At 37.7% G+C, this 26,934-nt stretch overlaps 1 protein-coding gene across 3 annotated transcripts in view; it reads left to right on the forward strand.

The window, feature by feature from the left end:
* The window catches only part of PAWR (pro-apoptotic WT1 regulator), a 140,268-nt gene that overhangs the window by 63,606 nt on the left and 49,728 nt on the right, over positions 1 to 26,934 (forward strand). For all 3 annotated transcript variants that reach the window (XR_009265505.1, XM_058741932.1, XM_058741933.1), the window contains exon 2: positions 21,453 to 21,584. Coding sequence is in view for 2 of the 3 variants with exons in the window: in XM_058741932.1 (XP_058597915.1) it covers positions 21,453 to 21,584 (132 nt within the window). In the remaining variant the exon portion in view is untranslated. The remainder of the gene's footprint in view (positions 1 to 21,452; positions 21,585 to 26,934) is intronic.

The following is a 26,934-nucleotide window of genomic DNA, read 5'->3' on the forward strand; positions in this document are numbered from 1 at the left end:
GGAGCAGGGAGTGAAGGTAAGGAGTAGCTAGGCAGATGTTGAGTGATGACAAACTGGTATTGGCTAGATAAAGGACTAATGGAGGATGAAAAGGGGTTTTACCAGAGAGGGAGGCAGATAAAGCAGCAGCAGTACTGATAGGACTGACATGGTCTTATTGAAGAAAATCTCAACTTTCCTAATGCCTTTCATGGATATAGTAACTTTCATCTTGTAACCTACAGCACTTATCCATATTCACGGTGTATAATTGTGTGATGCTAAGTAGAAACTTTTTTCATTCTCATGGAGTTATATAGCTTTTCTTTCTTTTCCCTAAGAGCTATGCTAGGATTGCCTACCTGATTTTCTTTTATAAGATTTTTTTTTAAGTTTAATTATTTATTTTTGAGAGAGAGAGACAGACAGACAGACAGAGACCATGAGCAGGGGAAGGGCAGAGAGAGAGGGAGACAGAATCCCAAGCAGGTGCTGCACTGTCAGCATAGAGCCTGATGTGGGGCTTGAACCCACGGAACTTGGAGATCATGACCTGAGCCAAAATCAGAAGTCCAATGCTTAACCTACTGAGCCACCCAGGTGCCCCTTACTTGATTTTCTTTTAAATGCAGAGGACAATTGGAATGCTTTTAGAGCCACATTTGTATGATTTATTGTAATGCATATAGTTAAATTTACTTGGCTGTTTAAAATTTACATTTCATTTTAGTTCTGTTGTATTTTTTTCTCATTCTAATTCATATGAAGAGAATGTTGTCCTATTCCCTAGTGTTAGAGCTTTATAGAGAAGTATTTATACTTAGCAAAAATTCATTGAAAAACCAGAACACCTAAGGAATTTATGTAGATTATTCATATTAAGATTAGATGAGCATATGTTATATACACTTCAGCATTTGGATAGAAGAGAATGGTAAAATTTGGGGGGAGAGATTCTGAATATTAAAGGAACTAGCATTTTTTAATGGATTTTGTGAACTATTCAATATTATTTGGAGATGAATTGTTTCATTCTTTGTAAGACTCATCGCTTTTGAAAGAGAACAGATGTGAAAAAAAAGAAAGGAATGTGAAGCAGTATGCAGCTGAACTCTTCCAAGAACTAGATAGTATACCACACAATTTATTCTGTCAAAATATCAAAGTCTGAAAATTTGGCTTAAGCATTAACTTTATCAAAAATTAATTTTAACAAATTTTAATATGTTTGAATCAGAAAAAATTTTAATTGTATTTTGCTTTGGTATGCATAGTTCTAGGTAAATAATAGTTGTGAATGATGATTATCTGTTGTGCTTAGGTATACCTACCAACTGTCCAAGGATTTTTATTAATGTAAGTAAAAAGTTCTTTGGAATATGCTGTTTTCCATATATTGGAAGCATTTAAAAATACATTAATAAAATTTTTATTAATCCATGAAATGGATCCGTTTTAGTTATTTCACTTTATCAACTTACTAAATTTTTATTTTATTAAAAAATTCTTCTAATGTTTACTTTTGAGAGAGACACAGAGGGCAAGTGGGGGAGGGGCAGAGAGAGAGGGAGACACAGAATGCGAAGCAGGCTCCAGGCTCCGAACTGTCAGCACAGAGCCTGATGTAGGGCTCGAACCCATGAACCTCAAGATCAAGACCTGAGCCAAAGTCGGATGCTCAACTGACTAGGCCACCCAGGTGCCCCTTTATAAATTAAAATAAATTTTTTTTTACTAAATTTTTGATATATTAAAAACTTTTGGCTTGGACTGTATGCTGTCATCATCAGGGTCAGTGCTGTTCTCTGCTCCTGCATGGTAGCAGCAGCTGTAGCTGCCCTTCCCAGCCCTGGAGGCCTCCTGTACCCTGCCCTGGGCCCCTGAGCCCCCTGGTCCTCTGGCCTTGCTGCCTTAGCTGCTACTCCCATGGGTCACAGGGGACAGATAAGGAGTGTGATGCTTGCTGGGTGACATACTTCATCAAGTCGGATATTGATGCCTGGGAATTGTGTAAAGGGATGAACATGCTTGTTGGCTGTGATCTGGTTCCAGAACCCAAAGTCATTGATGCTGCTTTGCTGACATGCAGGTGGTTAAATTTTTGCTATTGCAGTTTGCATCCTGCAGATTGTTAAGGACAAAGCAGGACCTCATAAGGAAATCTACCTCTGTGTCATCCAGAAACTTAGGCTAACTTTAAATGAACTGGGAATGTCCACTCCAGAGGAATTAGGCAAAGTGTAAACCTCATGGATGGGCTTCTCAGCAATGCTCACGATGCTACTTGAGTGTAAACAATCACCTGGAGATACTGATGATAAAGTTTTACCTTATTTGAACACGTTTTCCTTTATTGAATACCAAACCATGTAGTGGTAACTTGGACTTTAATAAAAGGGAAGACTTTGAACCGAAGGAAAAAAAAAAAAAACGAAAACCAAAAAACCTTTGATCTGTGGTAACAAATTTTAGTAGTGGGAAATTTCTGCCTTAAGATTCCCAGTAAGGTTAGTCTTTCAAAACTAGTATGCCTCTCATTTGTTTAAGAAATTAAATGATGATTGGCGGGTCACTTTGTATTTTAGACTTTAAGCCTCAATTTTTTAGTCTCAGTGTCTTTTGTAATTTGGTTCAGTCTAGTCTTGTCTTTCCACTGTGCACCCATTTAGTTCAGCAAACATTGAATACATTCTGTATATGCCATATTTTGTTATAAAAGTGTGATACCTTGTTGTAATGCTGCTATTGTGATAGTGCAGTCTATTGCCTCAAGCAGAGACTTAGAGCTATAAAAACAGTACTGTGGCTTTCAAACTTTCTTTTGGACTGATAAAAGTGTGCTTTATTAATGACTCAAGTAGCATGAATAGTTTTGCTGTTAGTGATATTTTCTGAAATGTCAAGCAATTTTTTCATAAGGTTACTAACAAAATACCATTTACAAGGTATAGTTGTTTTCCTGGAAAAATCTATGTATATTTTAAAACCTGGCATACCCCCCCCCCATTGTTTTTTAGAGGTAAAATATGTTTAAGCCTAGATCATTATAGATTTTTCACCTTCATGACTGTTCAGTATTACATTCTGCAGTTGAATGGGATGTAGGTCAGTTTTTTCTTGGACTAACTTTTCACATTGCAAGATATTCATTCCATGCTCCTGATCCATAAACCAGTAGCTTCCCTTAGTCATCAATACGACCAAAAATGCCTTCACAAAATTCCAGGCCTTGTAGGGAGTGATATTGACTAAATGAGAATCACTTGGCTAGATAGAGCTTCATGGTCAAAGGAGAGAATTGCTCCAGAATGGTGGTCAGAGAAAGCATTAACCCTACCACCAAGACTGAAGGTATGAGAGAAATTAAAAAACAAATAGCTTTAAGTTGAGACAGCTATAGGGGGGAAGGGCTTTTACTGAGAGCCAGCTAGATTTCATTCTGCAGCTGAGGAGAGCAGTTCATGAATCTACAGGAATTCAGAGGATACAGTGTAATGATTAGGAAGGAGAGGAGGAATACATGATTGACTTAGATTACGGAATGTACAAAGCAAGATGGAAATGAGTCTGTACAGTGCTGGATGAGACCTGGGGGAAGCTTGGTCTGTTTCAGTGACTGAAGTAGATGTGGGAATGCGACCTGATAGAATTCCTCCAGAAAGTCCCTTTAAAATTAAAAATTAATACACACACACACACAAAACTACAGGGTAGATAAATGCTTCTACAGCTGTCATCCAGCTACGGCTATCATCAACTCATAACCGCTCTTTTTTCCCTGCACCTCTAATTCTGTACTATATACTTACACTAAGTGAGCCAGTGTATTCATAGACAGTCTGAAACAAAAGCTTCATTAAAAACGTGTTCTCTGATATTTTCTGTTCTGTTCTTTTTCTTAACGAAAATTCTGGTTGTGAGGTGCTAAGTGAATTTTATGACTGATGAATAGGTTATTCTTGGTCAGAGTTCCAACTGACCCCTCAACAACTTTGTGTTTTTAAGCCTGTTATGTAATTCTGATCCTCACATTCCTCTTCTGTAAAATAGTACACACCTTCCTAAGGTTTTTGTGAGAATTTATGAAATATTACATGTTAGTGCTTAACAGTGCCCTGCACACCTAGAAAATAGTCAATAGTAGAAACTATTACTATTTTAAGTGACAGACCTGGGATTTGAATCTAGGTCTTTATGATTCCAAATTCTGAGTTCCTATCTTGTAATTTTCTTTTTAAAAAAAAAATTTTTTTTTTAACGTTTATTTGTTTTTGAGACCGAGCATGAATGGGGGAGGGTCAGAGAGAGGGAAACACAGAATCCGAAACAGGCTCCAGGCTCTGAGCTGTCAGCACAGAGCCCGACACGGGGCTCGAACTCACGGACTGTGAGATCATGACCTGAACCGAAGTCGGCCGCTTAACCGACTGAGCCACCCAGGCGCCCTGTAATTTTCTTTTTAAATTTAAGTTTAATTTGTTTATTTTGAGAGAGAGAGAGAGAGAGACAGGGAGGGAAGAAGGAGCAGAGAGAGAGAGAATCCCAAGCAGGCTTCATGTTGTCAGTGCAGAGCCTGATGGGGGATGAGGGGCCTTGAACTGTGAGATAGATCAGGACCTGAGCTGAAACCAAGAGTCAGACGCTTAACCCACTGAGCTACCCAGGTCCCCTGGAATCTTTTTTTTTTTTTTAAACAAAAAATATCACTGCACCTAAAAAGGTTGAAAATAGATCCTTAATCTCATGAAACTCCTGAGACTTACTTTTACCATATGTGCATTGTTCAAACAGTCTCTTAAATGATAATTTTAAAAAAAGTTTCCTTTAATAAGGACATAGAGTAGGTCGGTATATTGGTATTAGTTCATATGTCCTTTGAGTTTCAAATTTATTGGTCTCTTCTCCTTTGTTTTCTCTTTTCCCTTCTCCTGGCAGTTTATTAGTTGTAGAGACTGGCTGTTTGGTTTTTATAGCAGAGATCAGTAGAGGCTTGTTTCTGTATGATGGAGAGCTAAGAATGGTTTTGTGTTTTTAAAGGATTGTTAAAAAAAAATAAAAGTAACAGATCTTATGTAGCCCTAGAAGACTAAAATATTGCCTTATTTTTTCACAGTTTTCTGACTCCTGCTTAGAGTTTCCTATAGTTTGGATTTCATGATTGCATCTCCATGGTGGTTATCTGATGAGAGTTTATGTCCCCCCTCTATTTTCTGTAATTAGTAGTTGGATCTAGAAGCTTAATCAGATAAAATGTTCAGTCTTTGTTTTTTAAACTCATTTCATTTGTTCAATATCTTCACTATGTTTTTAATGTTATATTTATTTGTCATTTATATATAATAATATGCTACTGTTTTAAGAATACAATTTGATGAATTTTGACAAATGTACAAATCTGAGTAAACCATCATGAGAATCATATAGAACATTTCCATCACTCCTTCTGCCCCTTTCTCATCAGCTCCTTCTTCTCACACCCAGCTCCTGGCATCCACTGATCTGTTTTCTGTCATTATGATTTTGCTTTCTTTGGAATTTTATATAGATGGAATCATACAGTATATAGTCTTCATTTTCTGGTATCTTTCACTTAACATCATGCTTTTGAGATTTCATTCATTTTGTTACTGAGTTAGTTTTCTGCTATATGGCTATACTACTCTTTATCTGTTTACTAGTTGGTAGACTTTTGAACTATTTGTAATTTTTGGCTATTATGAAAAAAGTTGATTTTTTTTTCATACAAGTTTTTGTGCACGTTTTGAGTGAACATGTTTTTATTCCTCTTGGTAAATAACTAGAATTGCTGGGTCATATGGTAAATGTATGTTTAAGTTTATAAGAAATTGTCAAACTGTTTTCTGTGTTTAATTTTTACCAGTGATATAGGAAATATTCCTATTCCTATTCCTAGGATGTTTGAAATCCTCAGTAATGCTTGATACTATCAGTCTTTAATTTTAATCATTCTGATTAAAGTACAGAGTCTGCTTAGGATTCTCTGTCTCCCTCTCTGCCCCTCACCCATGTGCACACTTGCACGTACTCTCTTTCTTTCTCTCTAAAATATAAACAATAAAAAAAATCCTGATTTCCTTTTTACTTGGTTACTTTTGTCAGATTTGTAGCAATAATCTGAATAATTTTTTAGGACATATATAGAATTTTAAAGTTAGTAATGTGTTGTTAGGAATGAAAATCATATCTTTGTTTTGTTCAGGGGTTTTACTTGCTGAAATATTAGTGCTATAAAATGCAGCTTTTGGAAAAGCAAAGAACTTGATGACAATCAGTGATGCTTATTATTTGTGTTCCAAACTGTCATTTCATAAAATTTGACTTTTTTGGTTTCAATTTAAAATAATTGTTTAAAATTCATATGGAACCACAAAAGGCCCCGAATAGCCAAAGTCATTTTGAAGAAGAAGACCAAAGCAGGAGGCATCACAATCCCAGACTTTAGCCTCTACTACAAAGCTGTCATCATCAAGACAGCATGGTATTGGCATAAAAACAGACACATAGACCAATGGAATCGAATAGAAACCCCAGAACTAGACCCACAAACGTATGGCCAACTCATTTTTGACAAAGCAGGAAAGAACATCCAATGGAAAAAAGACAGTCTCTTTAACAAATGGTGCTGGGAGAACTGGACAGCAACATGCAGAAGGTTGAAACTAGACCACTTTCTCACACCATTCACAAAAATAAACTCAAAATGGATAAAGGACCTGAATGTGAGACAGGAAACCATCAAAACCTTAGAGGAGAAAGCAGGAAAAGACCTCTCTGACCTCAGCCGTAGCAATCTCTTACTCGGCACATCCCCAAAGGCAAGGGAATTAAAAGCAAAAGTGAATTACTGGGACCTTATGAAGATAAAAAGCTTCTGCACAGCAAAGGAAACAACCAACAAAACTAAAAGGCAACCAACGGAATGGGAAAAGATATTTGCAAATGACACATCGGACAAAGGGCTAGTATCTAAAATCTATAAAGAGCTCATCAAACTCCACACCCGAAAAACAAATAACCCAGTGAAGAAATGGGCAGAAAACATGAATAGACACTTCTCTAAAGAAGACATCCGGATGGCCAACAGGCACATGAAAAGATGTTCAACGTCGCTCCTCATCAGGGAAATACAAATCAAAACCACACTCAGATACCACCTCACGCCAGTCAGAGTGGCCAAAATGAAGAAATCAGGAGACTATAGATGCTGGAGAGGATGTGGAGAAATGGGAACCCTCTTGCACTGTTGGTGGGAATGCAAATTGGTGCAGCCGCTCTGGAAAGCAGTGTGGAGGTTCCTCAGAAAATTAAAAATAGACCTACCCTATGACCCAGCAATAGCACTGCTAGGAATTTATCCAAGGGATACAGGAGTACTGATGCATAGGGGCACTTGTACCCCAATGTTTATAGCAACACTCTCAACAATAGCCAAATTATGGAAAGAGCCTAAATGTCCATCAACTGATGAATGGATAAAGAAATTGTGGTTTATATACACAATGGAATATTACGTGGCAATGAGAAAAAATGAAATATGGCCTTTTGTAGCAACGTGGATGGAACTGGAGAGTGTGATGCTAAGTGAAATAAGCCACACAGAGAAAGACAGATACCATATGGTTTCACTCTTATGTGGATCCTGAGAAACGTAACAGAAACCCATGGGGGAGGGGAAGGGAAAAAAAAAAAAAGAGGTTAGAGTGGGAGAGAGCCAAAGCATAAGAGACTGTTAAAAACTGAGAACAAACTGAGGGTTGATGGGGGGTGGGAGGGAGGGCAGGGTGGGTGATGGGTATTGAGGAGGGCACCTTTTGGGATGAGCACTGGGTGTTGTATGGAAACCAATTTGACAGTAAATTTCATATATTAAAAAAAATAAATAAAAAAAAAAAAGACAAAACAAAAACAAAAACAAAAAAAAAAATAAAATAATTGTTAACCTAGTTCTAATGCATTTCTCTTCTGTAATCTGTGTAAAAGGAGAGAGTAATGTTTACATGATTACATTCATCTAGAAATGAGAGCTGGGAAGAGAGATAAGGAATTCAGTTCCACAGTATTGGTATAAATATAATATAAAATCAGTGTCTTTTTCTTCTTCTCTTTTTCTCTCAGATAAAAAGCTTATACTTAGTAGAAAGAAACTTTAAAAAATGTTTATGGTTCTTTTTGGTTCTCTTTTGCTAGTACTTATTTAAAAATTACTGTTGAGGGGGAGGGGTGCCTGGGCAGCCTATTTGGTTAAGTGTCTGACTGTTGATTTCAGCTCATGTCCTGATCTTGCAATTTGTGAGCTTGAGCCCTGCATGGGTTCTGCACTGACAGTGCAGAGCCTCTTTGAGATTCTCTTTCTCCCTTTCTCTGTCCCTCCTCTGCTTGTTCTTTCTCTCTTCCTCTCTCTCTCTCTCTCTCTCTCTCTCTCTCTCAAAAATAAACTTAAAAAAAAATTTTATGTAACTGTTGGGCTGTTGTGTTTTCATATTCATTGTCTTCCATGTACATTTTAATTTCCTCCTTAATTTATTGGTTAACCCGTTCTTTTAGGATGTTCTTTAATCTCCAAGTATTCATGGTCTTCCTGAATTTTTTCTTGTGGTTAATTTCGAGTTTCATAGTGTTGTGGTCTGAAAATATGCAGGGTATGATCTTGATCTTGTTGAGGTCTGATTTGTGTCGCAGTCTGCGATCTATTCTAGATAATGAATGTTACATGTGTATTCTGCTACATTAGGATGAAATGTTCTGAACATACCTATTAAGTCCATCCGGTCCAGTGTGTCATTCAAAGCCATTGTTTCCTTGTTGGTTTTCTGCTTACATGATCTGTCCATTGTTGTAAGTGGGTGTTGAAGGTCCCCTACTATTATGGTATTATTATCAATGAGTTTCTTTTATGTTTGTGATTAATTGATTTATATATTTGGGTGCTTTCACATTGGGGGCATAAATATTTACAGTTGTTAGATCTTGGTGGATAAACCCCTTAATTATGATGTAATGCCCTTCTTTATCTCTTGTTACAGTCTTTATTTTAAAATTTAGTTTGTCTGATAGGAGTATGGCTACTACAGCTTTCTTTTGGCAACCACTAGCATGGTAGACAGTTCTTCCTCCCCTTACTTTCAATCTGCAGGTGTCTTTAGGTCTAAAATGGGTCTCTAGTAACCAGCATATAGATGGATCCTGTTTTATTATACATTCTGATACCCTATGTCTTTTGATTGGAGCATTTAATCCATTGACATTTAGAGTGAGTACTGAAAGATATAAACTTAGTGGCATTGTGTTGCCTGTAAAGTTGGTGTTTCTGGTGATATTCTCTGGTCCTTTCTAGTCTTTGTTTCTTTTGGTCTTTTTTGTTTTGTTTTGTGTTTCCTCCACTCAAAGGGTCCCTCTTAGAACTTCTTGTGGGGCTGGTTTAATGGTCACGAACTCCTTTAGTTTTTGTTTGGGAACCTCTTTCTCCTTCTATTTTGAATGACAGCCTTGCTGAATGAATAATTCTTGGCTGCATATTTTTCCAGTTCAACACATTGTATATATCCTTCCACTCCTTTCTGGCCTGCCAAGTTTCTGTGGATAGATCTGCTGCAAACCAGATCTGTCTTCCCTTATAGGTTAGGGACTTTTTTTTTCCTTTGCTGCTTTCATAATTCTTTCCTTGTCTGTGTATTTTATGAATTTGATTATGATGTGCTTGGTGATGGTCAGTTTTTGTTGAATCTAATGGTAGTTCTCTGTGCTTCTTGGATTTTGATGTCTTTGTCCTTCCCAAAATTAGGAAAGTTTTCCACTATAATTTGCTCACATAAACCTTCTGCCCTTCTTCTCTCTCTTCATCTTCTGGGACTGCTATGATTTGGATGTTATTCTTTTTTAATAAGTCATTGATTTCTCTAAGTCTTGTATTGTGATTTTATTGCCTTTATTTACCTCTTTTTCTGCTTCATTATTATCCAAAATTTTGTCTTCTATATCGCAGATTCGCTGCTCTGCTTTGTCCATCCTTGTTGTCGTGCATTTGAGATGCAGCAAAGGCAGTCATAAGAGGGAAGAAAATAGCAATCCAGGCCTTCCTAAAGAAGGAAGAAAGGTCTCAAATACACAACCCAGCCTTACACCTAAAAGAGCTGGAAAAAACAGAAAATAAAGTCCAAACCAGCAGAAAAAGGGAAATAATAAAGATTAGAGCAGAAATCAGTGATAGCAAAATAAAAAAACCAGTAGAACAGATCAATGACCAAGAGCTGGTTCTTTGAAAAAAATGACAAAATTGATACACCCCCTAGCGAGACTAATCAAAAAGAAAAAGGAAAAGGGCCCAAATAAATAAAATCATGAATTAAAGAGGAGAGAGCACAACCAAACTGCAGAAATGCTAACAATAATAAGAGAATATTATGAGCAATTATATGCCAGCAAATTGGGCAATCTGAATGAAATGGACAAATTTCTAGAAACATATAAACTACTAAAACTGAAATAGGAAGAAATAGAAGATTTGAACAGACGCATAACCAATAAAGAAATTGAATCAGTAATCAAAAATCTCCCAACAAACAAGAGTCCAGGGACAGATGGCTTTCCAGGGGAATTCTACCAAACATTTAAAGAAGAGTTAACTCCTGTTCTTTTGAAGCCATTCCAAAAAATAGAAATGGAGAGAAAACTTCCAAACTCATTCTATGAGGCCAGCATTACTTTGATTCCAAAACCAGACAAAGACCCGACTAAAAAGGAGAACTACACAGCAGTTTCCCTGATGAACATGAATACAAAATTCTCAACAAGATACTAGCCAACCAGATTCAACAATACATTAAAAGAATTATTCACCATGATCAAGTGGGATTTATTCTTGGGATACAGGGCTTGTTCAGTATCTACAAATCAATCAGTGTGATGCATCACATTATAAAAGAAGGATAAGAACCACATGATCCTCTCAATAGATGCTGAAAAAGTGTTTGAAAAAATACAGCATCCTTTCTTGATAAAAACCCTCAAGAAAGTAGATATAGAAACATCATACCTCAAGATCATGAAAGACCTGCCACTAATATCCTCAATGGGGAAAAACTGAGTGCTTTCCCCTAAGGTCAGGAATACAACAAGGATGTCCACTCTCACCACTGTTACCCAACATAGTGTTGGAAGTCCTAGCCTCAGCAATCAGACAACACAAAGAAATAAAAGTCATCCAGATCGGCAAGGAGGAAGTCAAACTTTCACTCTTCACAAATGAAGTGATGCTGTATGTGGAAGATCCAAAAGGCTGCTAGAACTGATACATGAATTCAGCAATGTCGCAGGATATAAAATAAATGCACAGAAATTCATTGCATTTCTATACACCAGTTATGAAGCAGCAGAAAGAGAAATCAAGGACTCGATCCCATTTACAATTGCACTCAAAACCATAAAATACCTAGGAATAAACCTAACCAAAGAGGTGAAAATTCTGTACACTGAAAACTGTAGATAAAAAACAGATGAACGTAAGGAAGGGAAGCAAAAACAATGTAAAAACAAAGGAGACAAACCATAAGACACTCTTGAATACAGAGAACAAACTGAGGGTTGCTGGAGGGGTTGTTGGGTGGGGAAGAGCTAAATGGTTGAGGGGCGTTAAGGAGGACACTTGTTGGGATGAGCACTGGGTGTTATATGTAAGCAGTGAATCACTAAATTCTATTCCTGAAGTCATTATTATACTATATGTTAACTAACTTGGATTTATATTTAAGAAAACAATAAAAAAGAAAAAAAAACATTTCAGATAAAAAAAAATAACTGTCAGGATGCCTGGCTGGCTCAGTTGATGGAGCATGTGAGTCTTGATCTTGGGGTTGTGAGTTTGAGCCCCATGTTGGATGTAGAGAATACTTAAAAATAAAAAATCTTAAAACATAATTCTGTCTCTCTTAAGGATATCAGTTGGCTGTGCACTTTGAGAAATACTAATGTTTGCAAGAAATAGAAGTAGAAAATGTCTTAACCCACCTTGGTCCATTAACTCAGTTCTTTTTTACTTTTCATTATTTCTCACCATTTCTAGCAAAGTGTTCCTCCAGGTGTATTTATCCCAGTTATGTAAGATAGCTTAAAGAATTTTTAGGATGCTTGTTGCCAAAAGAACTGTATTGGTTGCTAGAAGAACCTTGGAGGGAAGTTGTGATTCATCAAGTAATCACTTTTCTAAAACCTGCCTAGAATGTAAGATGCATACACTCTCCACAGAGATAGTATGTGTGATGAGTAGGTTCGTGGGTCAGTAGGTGACAGCATTGCCATGAGAAAGAATGTTCAGTTTTAAGTTGGGGTACCATTGCCCATCCCCCTAATTTGTCTCATCTTGTTAACTCATTCATTCATTTAACATTTGCTGAATTTTTTTCTTCTTCTTTTTAATTTGCTAGCAAGGGAGTCTACATTTATTGATGTAGTGGAAGGAGGGAAGGTGGTCAGTATCGAGAGACTGGATCTCAGCAAATGAAAACAAGGAGAAATAAAATATTATCCCTGTTCCCAGGGAGTTCATCGCTACTTGCTTCAACTTTTGCTTTCTATCTATGCTACTCTAGAATATAAGAGTTCTAGCTTTGTGTGACTAACATTCGATCTTATGGTAAGGTATTTTTGCAGTCCAGGTACTGGAGAATGAGTGATGTTTGCTTTCCTAGAGTAGAAGGCTAGAGATAAGACCACTCTTTATTTTTCCCAGATCTTATTCTTGTGCTTGTTAGCCCGCACTCTGCATTAAATGATTGATCTCTTGTCTCAGTATCGAAGAATTCTTTTACTGTATTCTTTTTTCCTAAGGGCCTCGATTGTACAGTTATTATTGTGAATTTATACATTTTAATGTTAACGAGTGAATGTTCTGTCATAACTCTTTTCAGAAAAGTAAGTTTTCTGGATGCATTATGTATTTATTTATCCAGATGACCCACTCTACTTTCCAAATAAATTCCCTTAAGATATTGATTGGAATTTTTATTCAACTTACAAATTGATTTACAGATTATTGATATCTTCACAATGTTAGGTTTTTCTCCATTTAAGAATAGGTTTTAGTTTATATTTCTCAGCAAAGTTTTATAGTTCTGTTTCATAAAGGTTATTGTTTTTTATACTTATTATTATAAAATTATACAATCTGACTATTGATTTTACTTTGGGAAGCTGTTTTTTCATACTTACATAAAAACCATCGTAACAAGCTCTAATAATTCTAAAATATTTTTATGTTATTATCTCAATGAAATTATATGATCTGAGGTAAAGGGATTTTGCTTTCTTTCTAAAGTTGAAATTGTTTATTACCTAGTTTAATCAGATAGCACTCCCAGAGTGATGTTAACAGCTATCTTGATAGTGGAATGAATATGAATGTTTTAAGTCTGATTTTGCTTTTAAATTTTGTGGATATTTTGCCATTAAACATGACACTATCTATTGGTCTGAAAAAGTTTTTTAGAGAGTTCTAAGAGAGATTGTTTTTCTAATCAGGACTAATTTCTTTAACCTTGGTACCCTTTACAAGATTTCTTTTGTTGTTTCTGTTGTCCTGCTAGGATACATTATTTTTCATAGGATCAAATTGCCTACATTGTTGTCTACTCCACTTTTGACCCCTGTTAATTTCCACTTTGAACAGCTGTATACAGGTTCTGTTCCCAAAATAAGTTTCTTTTATTTGTTAGAGAATCTTCAAAAAAATTTTTTTGACATTTATTTTAGAGAGAGAGAAAGAGTGTGAGTGGGGAAGGGGCAGAGAGGGAGACACAGAATGTGAAGCAGGCTTCAGACTCTGAGCTGTCAGCACACATCCCGATATGGGGCTCCAACTCATGAACCGCGAGATAATGACCTGAGTGGAAGTTGGATACTTAAGCGACTGAGCCACCCAGGCACTCCTAGAGAGAGAGAGATTTTTTTTTTTTAATATAATTTATTGTCAAGTTAGGTAGCATACAGTGTATACACTGTGCTTGCTCTTGGCTTCAGGAGTAGATTCCCATGAATCATCACTTACATATAGCATCCAGTGCTCATCCCAAGTGCCCTCCTCAATGCCCATCACCCATTTTCCTCTTTCCCCGCCCCCCTCCCCCATCAACATTCCTCTCTATCTTTAAGAGTCTCTTATGGGTTTGCCTCCCTCTCTGTTTGAAACTGTTTTCTCCCCCCTTCCCTTCCCCCATGGTCTTCTGTTACATTTCTCAAGTTCAACATATGAGTGAAAACATGATAGGTCTTTCTCTGACTGACTTATTTCACTTAGCATAATACCTCCAGTTCTATCCACGTTGTTGCAAATGGCAGGATTTCATTCTTTCTCATTGCCAAATAGTATTCCATTGTATACATAAATCACATCTTTTTTTTTTTTTAAGTTATTTTTAAGTGTTTCTTTATTTTTGAGAGAGAGGGAGACACAGAATCCGAAGCATGTTCCAGGCTCTGAGCTATCAGCACAGAGCCTGATGCAGGGCTGGAACTCACAGGCTGCGAGTTCATGACCTAAGCCGAAGACAGACACCCAACCGACTGAGCCACCCATGTGCCCCTAAACCACATCTTCTTTATCCATTCATCAGTTGATGGACATTTGGGCTCTTTTCATAATTTGGCTATTGTTGAAAGCACTGCTGTAAACATTGGGGTACATGTGCCCCTATGAATCAGCACTCCTGTATCCTTTGGATGAATTTTTAGTAGTACTATTGTTGGGTCATAGGGTAATTCTATTTTTAATCTGTTGAAGATCCTTCAAACTGTTTTCCAGATTGGGTACACCATTTTGCATTCCCACCAACAGCGCCAGAGGGTTCCCATTTCTCCACATCCTGACCATTTCTGTTGTTTACTGAGTTGTTAATTTTAGCCACTCTGACTGGTGTGAGGTGGTATCTCAGTGTGGTTTTGATTTGTGTTTCCCTGATGATGAATGATGTTGAGCATCTTTTCATATGTCCGTTGGCCATCTGGATGTCTTCTTTGGAAAACTGTCAATTTATGTCTTCTGCCCATTTCTTGACTGGATTATTTGTTTTTCGTGTGTTGAGTTAGGTAAGTTCTTTATAGATTTTGTCTGATATGTCATTTGCAAATATCTTCTCCCGTTCTGTCAGTTGCCTTTTAGTTTTGTTGATTGTTTCCTTTGCAGTGTAGAAGCTTTTTATCTCATGAGTTTCCAATAGTTCGTTTTCGCTTTTATTTCCCTTGCCTTTGGAGATGTGTTGAGTAAGAAGCTGCTGCAGCTGAGGTCAAAGAAATCGTTGCCTGTTTTCTGTAGGGTTTTGATGGTTTCCTGTGTCACATTTAGGTCTTTCATCCATTTTGAGTTTCTTTTTGTGTATGCTGTAAGAAAGTGGTCCAGTTTCATTCTTCTGCATGTTGCTGTGATTCAATTCTCCCAGCACCATTTACTAAACAGACTGTCTTTTTTCCAGTGGATATTCTTTCCTGCTTTGTTAAAGATTAGTTGGCTATGTATTTGTGAGTCCAGTTCTGGGTTCTCTATTCCATTCCATTGGTCTTTGTATCTGTTTTTGTGCCAATACCATATTGTCTTGATGATTATAGCTTTGTAATACAGCTTGAAGTCCGGGACTGTGATGCCTCCAGCTTTGGTTTTCTTTTTCAATATTACTTTGGCTCTTCAGGGTCTTTTGTAGTTCCATACAAATTTTAGGATTGTTTGTTCTAGCTCTGAGAAGAATGCTGGTGCAATTTTGATTGGGATTGCTTTGAATGTGTAGATTGATTTGGGTTGTATTGGCATTTTAACAATATTTGTTCTTCCAATCCATGAGCGTGGAATGTTTTTCCATTTCTTTGTGTTGTCTTCAATTTCTTTCATAATTTTTCTATAGTTTTCAGCATACTTATGTTTTACATCTTTGGTTAGGTATATTCCTAGGTATTTTATGGTTCTTGGTGCAGTTGTAAATGGGATTGATTTCTTAATATCTCTTTCTGTTGCTTCATTATCAGTGTATAGAAATGCAGCTGATTTCTGTATCAATCTGGTTTTGTATCTGTGACTTTGCTGAATTCATGTGTCAGTTCTAGCAGCTTTTTGGTGGCGTCTTTTGGGTTTTGCATGTAGAGTATCATGTTTTCTGCAAAACGTGAAAGTTTGAGTTCTTCTCTGCCAGTTTGGATGCCTTTATTTCATTCTGTTGTCTAATTGTTGAGGCTAGAACTTCTAACCCTGTGTTAAAGAACAGTGGTGAGAGTGGACATCCCTGTTGTGTTCCTGATTTCGGGGGGATCCTCTCAGTTTTTCCCCATTGAGGGTGATACTAGCTGTTGACTTTCTATATATGACCTTTTTGATGTTAAGGTATATTCCTTCTATCCCGACTTTCTTGAGTGTTTTTATTAAGAATGGGTGCTGTATTTTGTCCAATGATTTTTTTTCAGCATCTATTGACAGGATCATATGGTTCTTACCCTTTTTTCTACTAATGTGATGTATGACATTGTTTGATTTACGAATATTGAACCAGCCCTGCAGTCCAGGAATGAATTTCAATTGATCATGGTCAACAATTCTTTTTATGTGCTGTTGAATTTGATTTGTTAATATCTTGTTGAGAATTTTTGCACCCATATTCATCAGAGATATTGGCCTGTAATTCTCCTTTTTAGTGGGTTCTCTGTCTGGTTTGGGAAATCAAGGTAATACTGGCTTTATGGAATGAGTATGGAACCTTTCCTTCTGTTTCTATTTTTGGAATATCTTGAGAAGGATATGTATTAACTCTGCTTTATGTGTCTGGTAGAATTCCCCTGGGAAGCCATGTGGCCCAGGAGTTTTATTTGTTGGGAGATTTTTGATAACTCATTCAATTTATTTGCTGGTTATGGGTCTGGTCAAATTTTCTATTTCTTCCCCTTTGAGTGTTGGTAGTGTGTGGTCGTCTAGGAATTTGTCCATTTCTTCCAGGCTGTACAGTTCTTTGGCATATAATTTTTTATAGTATTCTCTAATAATTGTGTGTATTTCTGGTGTTGTTTGAGATCTCCTCTTTCGTGATTTTATCTATTTGGATTCTCTCTCTTTTCTACATTGTGAGAAGTCTGGCTAGGGGTTTATCAATTTTGTTTATTTTTTCAAAAAACCAGCGGTTAGATTCATTGATCTGTTCTCATGTTGTTGTTGTTTTTGATTCTATATTGTTTATTTCTGCTATAATGTTTATTATTTCTCTTCTGCTGGCTTTGGGTTTGTTTGCTGTTTTGCTTCTAGTTACTTTAGGTGTGAGGTTGGGTTTTGTGTTTGGGATTTTTCTTGTTTCTTGAGATAGGCCTGGTTTGCAATGTATTTTCCTCTTATGACTGCCTTTGCTGCATCCCAAAGGGTTTCAACTGTCATGTTTTCACTTTTATTTGTCTTCATGTATTTTTAAATTTCTTCTTTAATTGCCTGGTTGACCCATTCATTCTTTAGTAGGATGTTTTTTAACCTGCATGCATTTGGAGGCTTTCCAGTTTTTTTCTCTTTCCATTTTTTTTCAAGTTCATAGCATTGTGATCTGAAAATACACATGGTATGATCTCATTTGTTTCATATTTATTAAGGGCTGTTTTGTGACCCAGTATGTGATCTATCTTGGTGAATGGTCTAGGTGCACTTGTGAAGAATGTGTATTCTGCTGCTTTTAGATGAAAAGTTGTGAATATATCTGTCAAGTCCTTCTGGTCCAGTGTATCATTTAAGGCCATTGTGTCTTTATTGATTTTCTGTTTAGATGATCTGTCCATTGTTGTAAGTGGAGTACTAAAGTCCCCTGCGATTACTGTATTTTTATCAATAAGATTGCTTATGTTTGTGTTAATTGATTTATATACTTGGGTAGCCCCACGTTGGGAGCATAAACATGGTTAGCTCTTCTTGATGGATAGACCACATAATTATGATACAATGACCTTCTTCATCTCTTGTTACAGCCTTCAGTTTAAAATCTAGTTTGTCTGATATAAGTATGGCTACTCCAGCCTTCTTTGACTTCCAGTAACATGATAGATGGTTCTCCATCTCCCTACTTTCAATCTGAAGGTGTCTTCAGGTCTAAAATGAGGTTCTTGTAGACAGCATATAGATGAATATTGTTTTTTGTCCATTCTGACACCCTGTGTCTTTTGATTGGAAGATTTAGCTCATTTACATTCAGAGTTGTTATTGAAAGATACGGATTTAGTGTCATTGTGTTACCTGTAGGTTTCATGCTTGTGATGTCTCTGGTCCTTTGTAGCCTTTGTAGCATTCCACTCATAGAGTCCCCCTTAGGATCTCTTGCAGGGCTGGTTTAGTGGTCATGAACTCCTTCAGCTTTTGTTTGGGAAAGTCTCTTCTCTCTCCTTGTGTTCTGAATGACAGCCTTGCTGGATAAAGGATTTTTGGCTGCATATTTTTCCTCTTCAGCACTATTTCCTGCCACTGTCTTCTGGCCTGCCAATTTTCACTGGACAGGTCTGGAACTACCCTTATGTGTCTACCCTTGTATGTTAAGGCCCATTTGTCCCTAGCTGCTTTTATAATTCTCTTTATCTTTGTATTTTGCCAGTTTCGCTGTCATAGCCATGGTGAAGACCTAATCTTGTCGAATCTGAAGGGAGTGTTCTGTGCCTCCTGGATTTGGATGTCTGCTTCCTTCCCCAGATTATGGAAGTTCTGAGCTATAATTTTTTCAAGTAAACCTTCTGCACCTTTCTCTCTTTTTCTTCTGGAACTCTTATGATACGGATATTATTGTTTCATTGAATCACTTAGCTCTCTAATTCTCCCCGTGGTCTAGTATTTTTTTTTATCCCTCTTTTTCTGGGCTTCATCATTTTCCATAATTTTATCTTCTCTTTCACTTATTCTCCCCTCTGCTTCCTCCATCCTTGCTGTCATTGCATGTAGTTTATTTTGTACCTCATTTACAACATCTCTTAGTTCATTGTGACTATCTCTTAGTTCCTTGATCTCTGCAGCAATAGCGTCTCTACTTTTTAAAGCCTAGCTGTTAATCTTATGACTATTATTCTAAATTATTGATCAGATATATTGTTTATATCTGTTTTGAGCAATTACTTAGCTGTCATTTCTTCCTGGAATTTCTTTTGAGAATTCTGTTTCATCATTTTGGCTAGTTTTCTGTGCCTTATGTGTTTTAATAGCTTATTGTGTGTCCTGCACCTGCAAACACTATTATATTAAAAAAGGGTCATAAACCATCCAGGGCCTGGACCTTTAGGAGGTGATTTTTGGAGTGTGTTGCATGCTCTTTGTTGTTGTGACTGGTTGCTTTATTTCCCTACTCATGATAGTGGTTTGGACCTGCCACCAGCTGTGATTTGATTTGTTCGTTGAAGTAACAACGAATTTTTTCCTGGAAAAAATTTAAAAAGGGGTGGTGGTGGTGGAAGAAGCCTTATACCATATAAAGAGAGAAATGATAGGGGTGGGGAAAAAGAGAGGAAAAAATTGACTAGGCAGGAATTAGAGAAAGTATACAACTTAATCCAGAGAGAGAGGAAAATGAAGAAGAAGGAGATACAGAAGAGGGGTAAAAAGAATAGATTAAAAATGTCCACTTAAACCAACGACCAGAATATTCAGAATAGGGAAGGGGTGAACTAAGAGGAAGAAAGGGAAGGAAAAAAACCTATCTACATATCTAAAATAAGAAAATGCAAAACCACTGGACTGATATCTGATTGTGCCTTGGAACCAGTGGTTGCGCTGGTCTAGAGGTGGGGCCCTCTGGTTCAGTCAGTGTCAATCTTGCGTCGGTACATATGTAGCTATGAGGCATGGGGAGGCGTGGTTTGGTGTAGGCAGTCCTGCCTCCACTGGGGGCTGCAGTCCTGTTCCCTGAAGCCCCACTTTGTTGGTGATGGGGAGAAAAATGGCAACACCCCATTCTTTCTTTCCCTGACCAGGTGTCCCAGACCACACTGTTCAGGCCATTTTCACAGTGTTGTGCACGTGCGAGCAGGCTCTTCTGTCCTGCTCCAGTCTGCTGTGCTTTCCAGGTGCTCAGCTGGGATTCAAACCCCAATGTCTTAAAGGATCCTGCTCCGCAGGCCCTGGTTATGGGGTAGTGCCACTCCCCCCAGCCAGCCTACAAAGGGCCTCTGACTGGCTGGTGCCTGCAGGGTCTTTTGTCCTTGGAGCTATCTACCTTCTTCCCACAGCACTCAGGGAGAGGATTTTTCTCTCTGACTGTGCCTCTGACTTAGCTACTGAGCCCAGGGCTAGCTCCTGCCCACCCTCCCGTCCCCTGCCAGGTGTATGTACAGGGTGGCCGGCCCCAGTCTGGTAGAAGCCCCACAACCCTGGATCGAGTTATAAATTGATTATTTCTCCATTTTTTCTACTCCCCGGTCCGTGGTTTTTCTCTTGTCCAAATACACTTCCACAGCCTCTCTTTCTCGTCCTTTTGTCTTTCCACAGAAGGGGATCCCTCCCCTCCATGCCTACACTGCCCATTTTATCTCCCAATTTGCAATAACGCACCTATGGTCTGTCACGTTGTCCCTGGGGGCCCCCTGGGGATGTTTCTGTCCTTCTTTCGCCAAGATTCCTAGAATTCCAAGTCTTCTGTCCTCAATAGTGCTGTGTTTGATGGATGAGGGAACTTTGGATCACTGTATTTCTCCTCTATTTTGATTCCTCTAGAGAGAGAGAATCTTAAGCAGGCTCCATATTCACTGTAGAGCCTCATGCAGGGCTTAATCCTGTGACCCTGGGATCATGACCTGAGCTGAAATCAAGAGTCGGACACTCAACCGACTTAGTCACCCATGTGCTACCCCCCAAATCAGTTTTGATCATGTTTTACTTATATTCTGGGGAATTGTGGCAGTGTAACTTCTTTCTGTGTTATGTAGTGGAAAGTCTATACTTCTCAAGCTATTTATGTTCCTTGTGATCAGAGCATATGCCTTTTGAATCCTCACCTCTCTCAAGAACTATGAAGGGTCTGAGGTCTCACCCTGCTTGCAAGTTAACATTTAGCTTCCTGTAGTTTCATGGATCATGGCAGAACATACTAGTCTCCTGCGTCACACACATGCACACATGCACACACGCACAATCTTCCCACTGGTCTAAAAAGTCCATGTCTTGGTTATATCTTTTGTTATTCTCTGAAAAGAGGTAAACATCATTTGTTTACTTGTTGAATGAATGTAAGAAAAGAAGAAATGAATCTTACCTTTAGGCAAACCCTGTAACTGCTATTTGGAGTCTAGAGAAAAGGTGAGTTATCAGGGGTCTCAATGTGGAGGTTGGAATTTTAAGCAGATACTTTAGTTTACAGGAATTAAATGTACATATTGCTGTATGCACAGATACTTCTTTAATGTTGTCAAATGTGTCTTCACATACTGTCACAACATTCTGTTAAGATTATATGGAAATAAAATGGAAACTATTCTTTTTTTAGTGCTTAGATGAATATGAAGACGATGAAGCAGGGCAGAAAGAGCGGAAACGAGAAGATGCCATTACACAACAGAACACGATGCAGAATGAAGCTGCCAGCTTATTAGATCCAGGCAGTTCTTATCTGCTACAAGTGAGTATTTATTTAAATTTAATTTAAAAAAATTATCTTGGGGCACCTGGGTGGCTCAGTTGGTTAAGCATCTGACTTTGGCTCAGATCATGATCTCATGGCTTGTGGGTTCTAGCCCCGTGTTGGGCTCTGTGCTGACAGCATAGAGCCTGGAGCCTGCTTCAGGTTCTGTGTCTCTCTGCCCCTTCCCCATTCGTGCTCTGTCTCTCTCTCTCTCTCTCTTTATAAGATAAGTAAACATTAAAAAAACAATTAAAATTAAACATTACCTTAAAAATTTATTTTTTAAGTAAATTACTTTTTTAATTAATTTGTTTGTTTTTTTAAAGTAAGCTCTATGTGCAACATGGGGCCTGAACTCACAACTCTGAGATCAGGTTAGGTGTTTACCGACTCAGCCAGGTGTCCCTAAAAATTTCTTGTTTAATTTTTTAATTTTACAAATGAATATTTAAAAATACCAGGATATCAGTTGCTATTTTAACAATAATTTTAAGTAGCTTCTAATAATTTTTTCCTTCTCCTTTTGGTTGCATCAGCTCCATTTAAGTACTTTCAATGGATTTAACCACTGATTTTCCTTGCATCCAAATACTTTTTGACTATGTGGTTCTTTGTTCCCAATCAGTGAATATTTGCTATCTCATTAAGCAGGTTTAGACAGTATCTGTTGTAAAGTAACAGGAAAAATAATTACCTTTTTGCTCTTAATAAAGTTAGAATTAGTAAGTATGAGTGGACACTTCTGCCAGGGGCTGATAATTTCATTAGAATTATGTAGCAAATAAAGAGTTGTATCTAGTTTATACAAAGTCAGATATTTAAACATAGTAACAAAATACCATATGTAGTATTGTGAATTGCCAGAAACATCTATACTTCTATGTGATTATACAAATACATTTAAACTCGGTTTCAAATTAGCTGTTATTTTGGGTTTTTGTGGCAAAGAAAATTGGGAGTTGATGGTGTCAGAATGCCTCAGTATAAAGCAGATTACTCTGTTTAAATTGTAATTTGGGATTGGTCTTGATATAATCTAGTATTACATTGATTTGCTGACATTTTGAGATCCTAGGCCACTGTGTCATCTTTTCAGAGTTTAATTTAGACTTTTTATTAAAAAAATTTTTTTTAAGTTTATTTAAGTAGTCTCTACATCTAACTGTGGGGCTTGAACTTACGACCCTGAGATCAAGAGTTGCATGCTCTTCTGACTGAGCCAGTCAGGCACCTCCGGTTTTGACTTTTTTAAAGTTTTAAATTATGATACCATTTTATTTTACTTATTTATTTTTTAACGTTTATTTATTTTTGAGACAGAGAGAGACAGAGCATGAATGGGGGAGGGTCAGACACAGAATCTGAAACAGGCTCCAGGCTCTGAGCTGTCAGCACAGAGCCTGACGCGGGGCTTGAACTCCCGGACCGTGAGATCATGACCTGAGCCGAAGTCGGCCGTTTAACCGACTGAGCCACCCAGGCGCCCCTATGGTATCATTTTAAAAGGAGTTTCTGAGCAATACAAACATCTCCCCCATTTTACTGATGAACAAAATGAAATATAAACTTCCCTATTAATTGGCAAGGTTATGATAAAAAGGCTTTTTTTTTTTTTTTTTTTTTTTTTTTTGGCAGAGAGAGGCAAAATATTTTCAAGTAGTTTGGAAACACAGATGCAAAACTGCTCTTTGAGTCAGAGATAGTGACAGGAGGGCTGATGAAGTGATGCAGGTTTATCTGCGCCTCCGTATCCAGGTACTAGAAGTACCTACCCTGTTATAACATGGTGTGAGCTGATAAGCAGCACTTCTCTCAGTATCTCTGAGATGTATGTCTGTATGTCTATACACATATCTCTATATACATACCACTGTTTTGTTCTTTTCCCTTAATATTGTGGTGAGACTTCCACAGTATTACATAAAGAACTTCCCTATTACTTTTTGCAAATGCAGAATGTTCTATGTTATAGATGTACCATAATTTTTCTAATTTCTATTGATGGCTATTTAGGTTATTTATAATCTTTTACTATTACAACCAGTGTGGTGGTGAAAAACTTAAAATACATATTGCTTTGCATATATGTGTATGTAAATCAGTAGGATAAAATCCTAGCAGTGGAATTTCTGGGTGAAAAGGAGTGTGCATTTGTAATTGTGATGCTATTTCCAAAATGTTCTTTGCAGTATGGCCATTTTTTCATGTTATTCAGAGCTCTTCATATATTATTTTCAGTGGCATACAGCTTTCTTTCTTTCTTTCAGAGAGAGAGAGAGAGAGGGGGTGGGGGCACAAGTGAGCCAGGGGCAGGCAGAGAGAGGGAGGGGAGGGAAGGGGGAGAGAGAGAGAGAGCACACAAGTGAGCGAGGGGCAGAGAGAGAGAGAAAGAAGCAGGGATCACCCACAGCGGGGCTCCAGCTCACCTGATACGGGATTCTAACTCCTCACAAACTGTGAGATCATGACCTGAGCTGAAGTAAGATGCTTAATGACTGAGCCACCCAGGTGTCCCTAAAGTTTTCTATTTTAATGTATATAGTAGTTAACACAAATTTCTTATTAATGGAAATCCTCAGTGGTTATATATATTTTTTTACTGTTGTAAATAATACTGAAGTTTAATCTGTGTAGGTTAAACTTTTGTGTTTTGAATTATTTGTCCAGATTTCCAGAGATAAATTTATTGGGCCAAAAAACAAAGGATTATAAGGACTTAAAAAATTTCTGATACATATTGACTAAATTATTTATGAGAAAAGGTTTGTCAGTTTATATAATCAATGGCATTTTGTGGGAGGGCATTTATGAGTTTTATGTTTCTTCTGTTTTTGATTTATTTATTGATTTTCCTTTTAAAACAGTCTCAAGTTTAATGAAAAGTTATAAGGGAGTGGCTGGATGGCTCAGTTGGTTGAGTGTCCAACTCTTGGTTTCAGCTCAGGTCATGATCCCAGGGTCCTGGGATCAAGCCCTGCATTGGGCTCCACGCTGTGTGTGGAGCCTGCTTAAGATTCTCTTTCTCTCCCCCTCCCTCCCTCCCTCCTCTTCCTTCCCTCCCTCCTTTCCTCCCTCTGCCCTTCTCTCCTGCTCAAGTGCTCTCTCTCTCTCAAATAGAAAAAAAAAAAAGAAGAAAAGAGAAAAAATGTTATAAGTACTGTACAGAAACTTTTGCCCCTAAATTGTTTGAGAATAAGTTGCTAATCTCATGTCCTATTACCCTCAATTTTCTTTCTTTCTTTCTTTCTTTCTTTCTTTCTTTCTTTCTTTCTTTCTTTCTTTCTTTCTTTCTTTCTTTCTTTCTTTCTTTTCTTTCTTTCTTTCTTTCTTCCTTCCTTCCTTCCTTCCTTCCTTCCTTCCTTCCTTCCTTCCTTCCTTCCTTCCTTCCTTCTTTCCTTCCTTCTTTCCTTCCTTCCTTTCAATGCTGATCAACGCCAACTTTAATTCTTTATCCCCACACTATCTGATAGCCACCAGTTTCCCAATCCTAGCATTGGTTACTAACTTATAAATCTTAAGGTAAATTCTTCTCATTTACCTAATGTTCAGTTTCCATCAGTTTTAATATACCCCAGTATAAATACCATTACTGAGTGCTTTGTATGAAATTCATTGTGGGATGGAACAGGAGCCTTTGCCTTTTATGTGAACTTCAGCAGTACTGTGGAGACCAAGGCAATTTTGCTTGGGTAAAGCAGGATTTATTTTCATTTGTAAGAGAACCCTCTTGCAGCAGTTTTATTCAGTTCTAAAAATGGTAGCATTCTTTTCAACTATTCTTTCAGAAGCAGCCACTAAGTAAATGGAATATCGGATTAACCCTAAAAATGTGGGCCTTGGTTAACTTTGTTATTCTGCATATAATCATGATAAAAAGATTAGGATATTCTTCATATTTCTAAGCAAAATCTAATTTAAAAAAGCTTGTTCTTACCAAACTCCTAAAAACAGCCATTTGAGAGGAAACCACTAGAGCATTATATCACCTCAATGAAGCTGTTGGTATCATTACATGCATCAACAAATCTACATGGCTAGCTTCTACATTCCACTGTTACAGAACTTATTTTACACCTGTTATACCAAACAGCAGTTAAACACTGACCTATAAACTTCCCAATAAGATAAAGCAAAGACAGAAGCGTTTATCTTATTAGATACAAGATACACCACCACTTATAGTCTTCAAACATTATTGCATTTTAATTTTCATAATTTGACAGTGCATTCATGGAACATTCTGCAGACAATGAATTTTAGCAGACAAATTAAAGGACACTTTTAAGCAGATATGACTGTCCTAAATTGTGTATCAGCTCAGAATTTTACAAACATCACTTATGTTAGCAAGTAATAGTGGAGCTGGAGAGTATTCGTCTTCTCCCTGCTGCGTGGCGAGAACCACCAGTAGCATGGTGGACCTTGTTACCCTTTCCAAGGCCACATTCTCATAGCCTGCAGATGTCAGCCCTCACATCTCCCTGTGCTTGTAGACTGGTTTGGTGATTCACTGCGTGTCAGGATTTCTTCTGATAGCTTTATGGAATTGATCAATGAGGATAACTTGACAGAATTTGTATGTGGAATCTTTGCCAACCTGGTAAGAATTCAGGACTCTCAGACCCCCACAGTGGTGTCCAGCTCACTCCTCTGCAAGAGACTGAAGGCTTTGGGAAAGCTTTAGCTGGTTAATGCCATGATGAGCAGGCTTTCTGTAGGCTTCACCCTTAGGCACTTGGTGTTTGTGGCCACCACATTGCACACAAATCCAATATATGATATAACCTTGCTTGGCCTTGTATCCTTGTGTGTGTGCTTTTTTGGGCCAGTTTGGGCAAGGGCCCTGTCGAGTACAGAGAGCTGATGGTACTACCAGAAGTGTACCCTGAGAAGAGAGCGTGTTACATTGGACTGCTTCTTCCTCCATAGCTCCTGGATGTACCTGTAAACACCCATCTTGGCTTACCTTTGAGCTGATGGTTGCCACCAGACAGAAAGGAAAGAGCCTTTCTCCCCTTTCCTGTGTATTTTTTACAGAGACTCCTACATAACCACAGGACAGCTTTTAAAAACAGGAAATCAGGGACACCTGGGTGGCTCAGTCAGTTGAGTGTCAGACTTCGGCTCAGGTCATTATCTCATAGTTCGTGAATTGAAGCCCCACATTGGACTCTGCTGTCAGCACAGAGGCTGCTTCGGATTTTCTGTCCCCTTCTCTCTCTGCCCCTCATTCTCTCTGTCTCTCTCAAAAAGTAAACATTAAAAAATAAAAATAGAAAATTAAAAATGACACATTCTTGCCATCTGATATTTAGATCTTATTCAATAATGTTCTAAGTATAGCAGA

Source organism: Neofelis nebulosa, chromosome 8 (genome assembly GCF_028018385.1).
Source record: "Neofelis nebulosa isolate mNeoNeb1 chromosome 8, mNeoNeb1.pri, whole genome shotgun sequence".
In the NCBI taxonomy this organism is placed as follows: domain Eukaryota; kingdom Metazoa; phylum Chordata; class Mammalia; order Carnivora; family Felidae; genus Neofelis; species Neofelis nebulosa.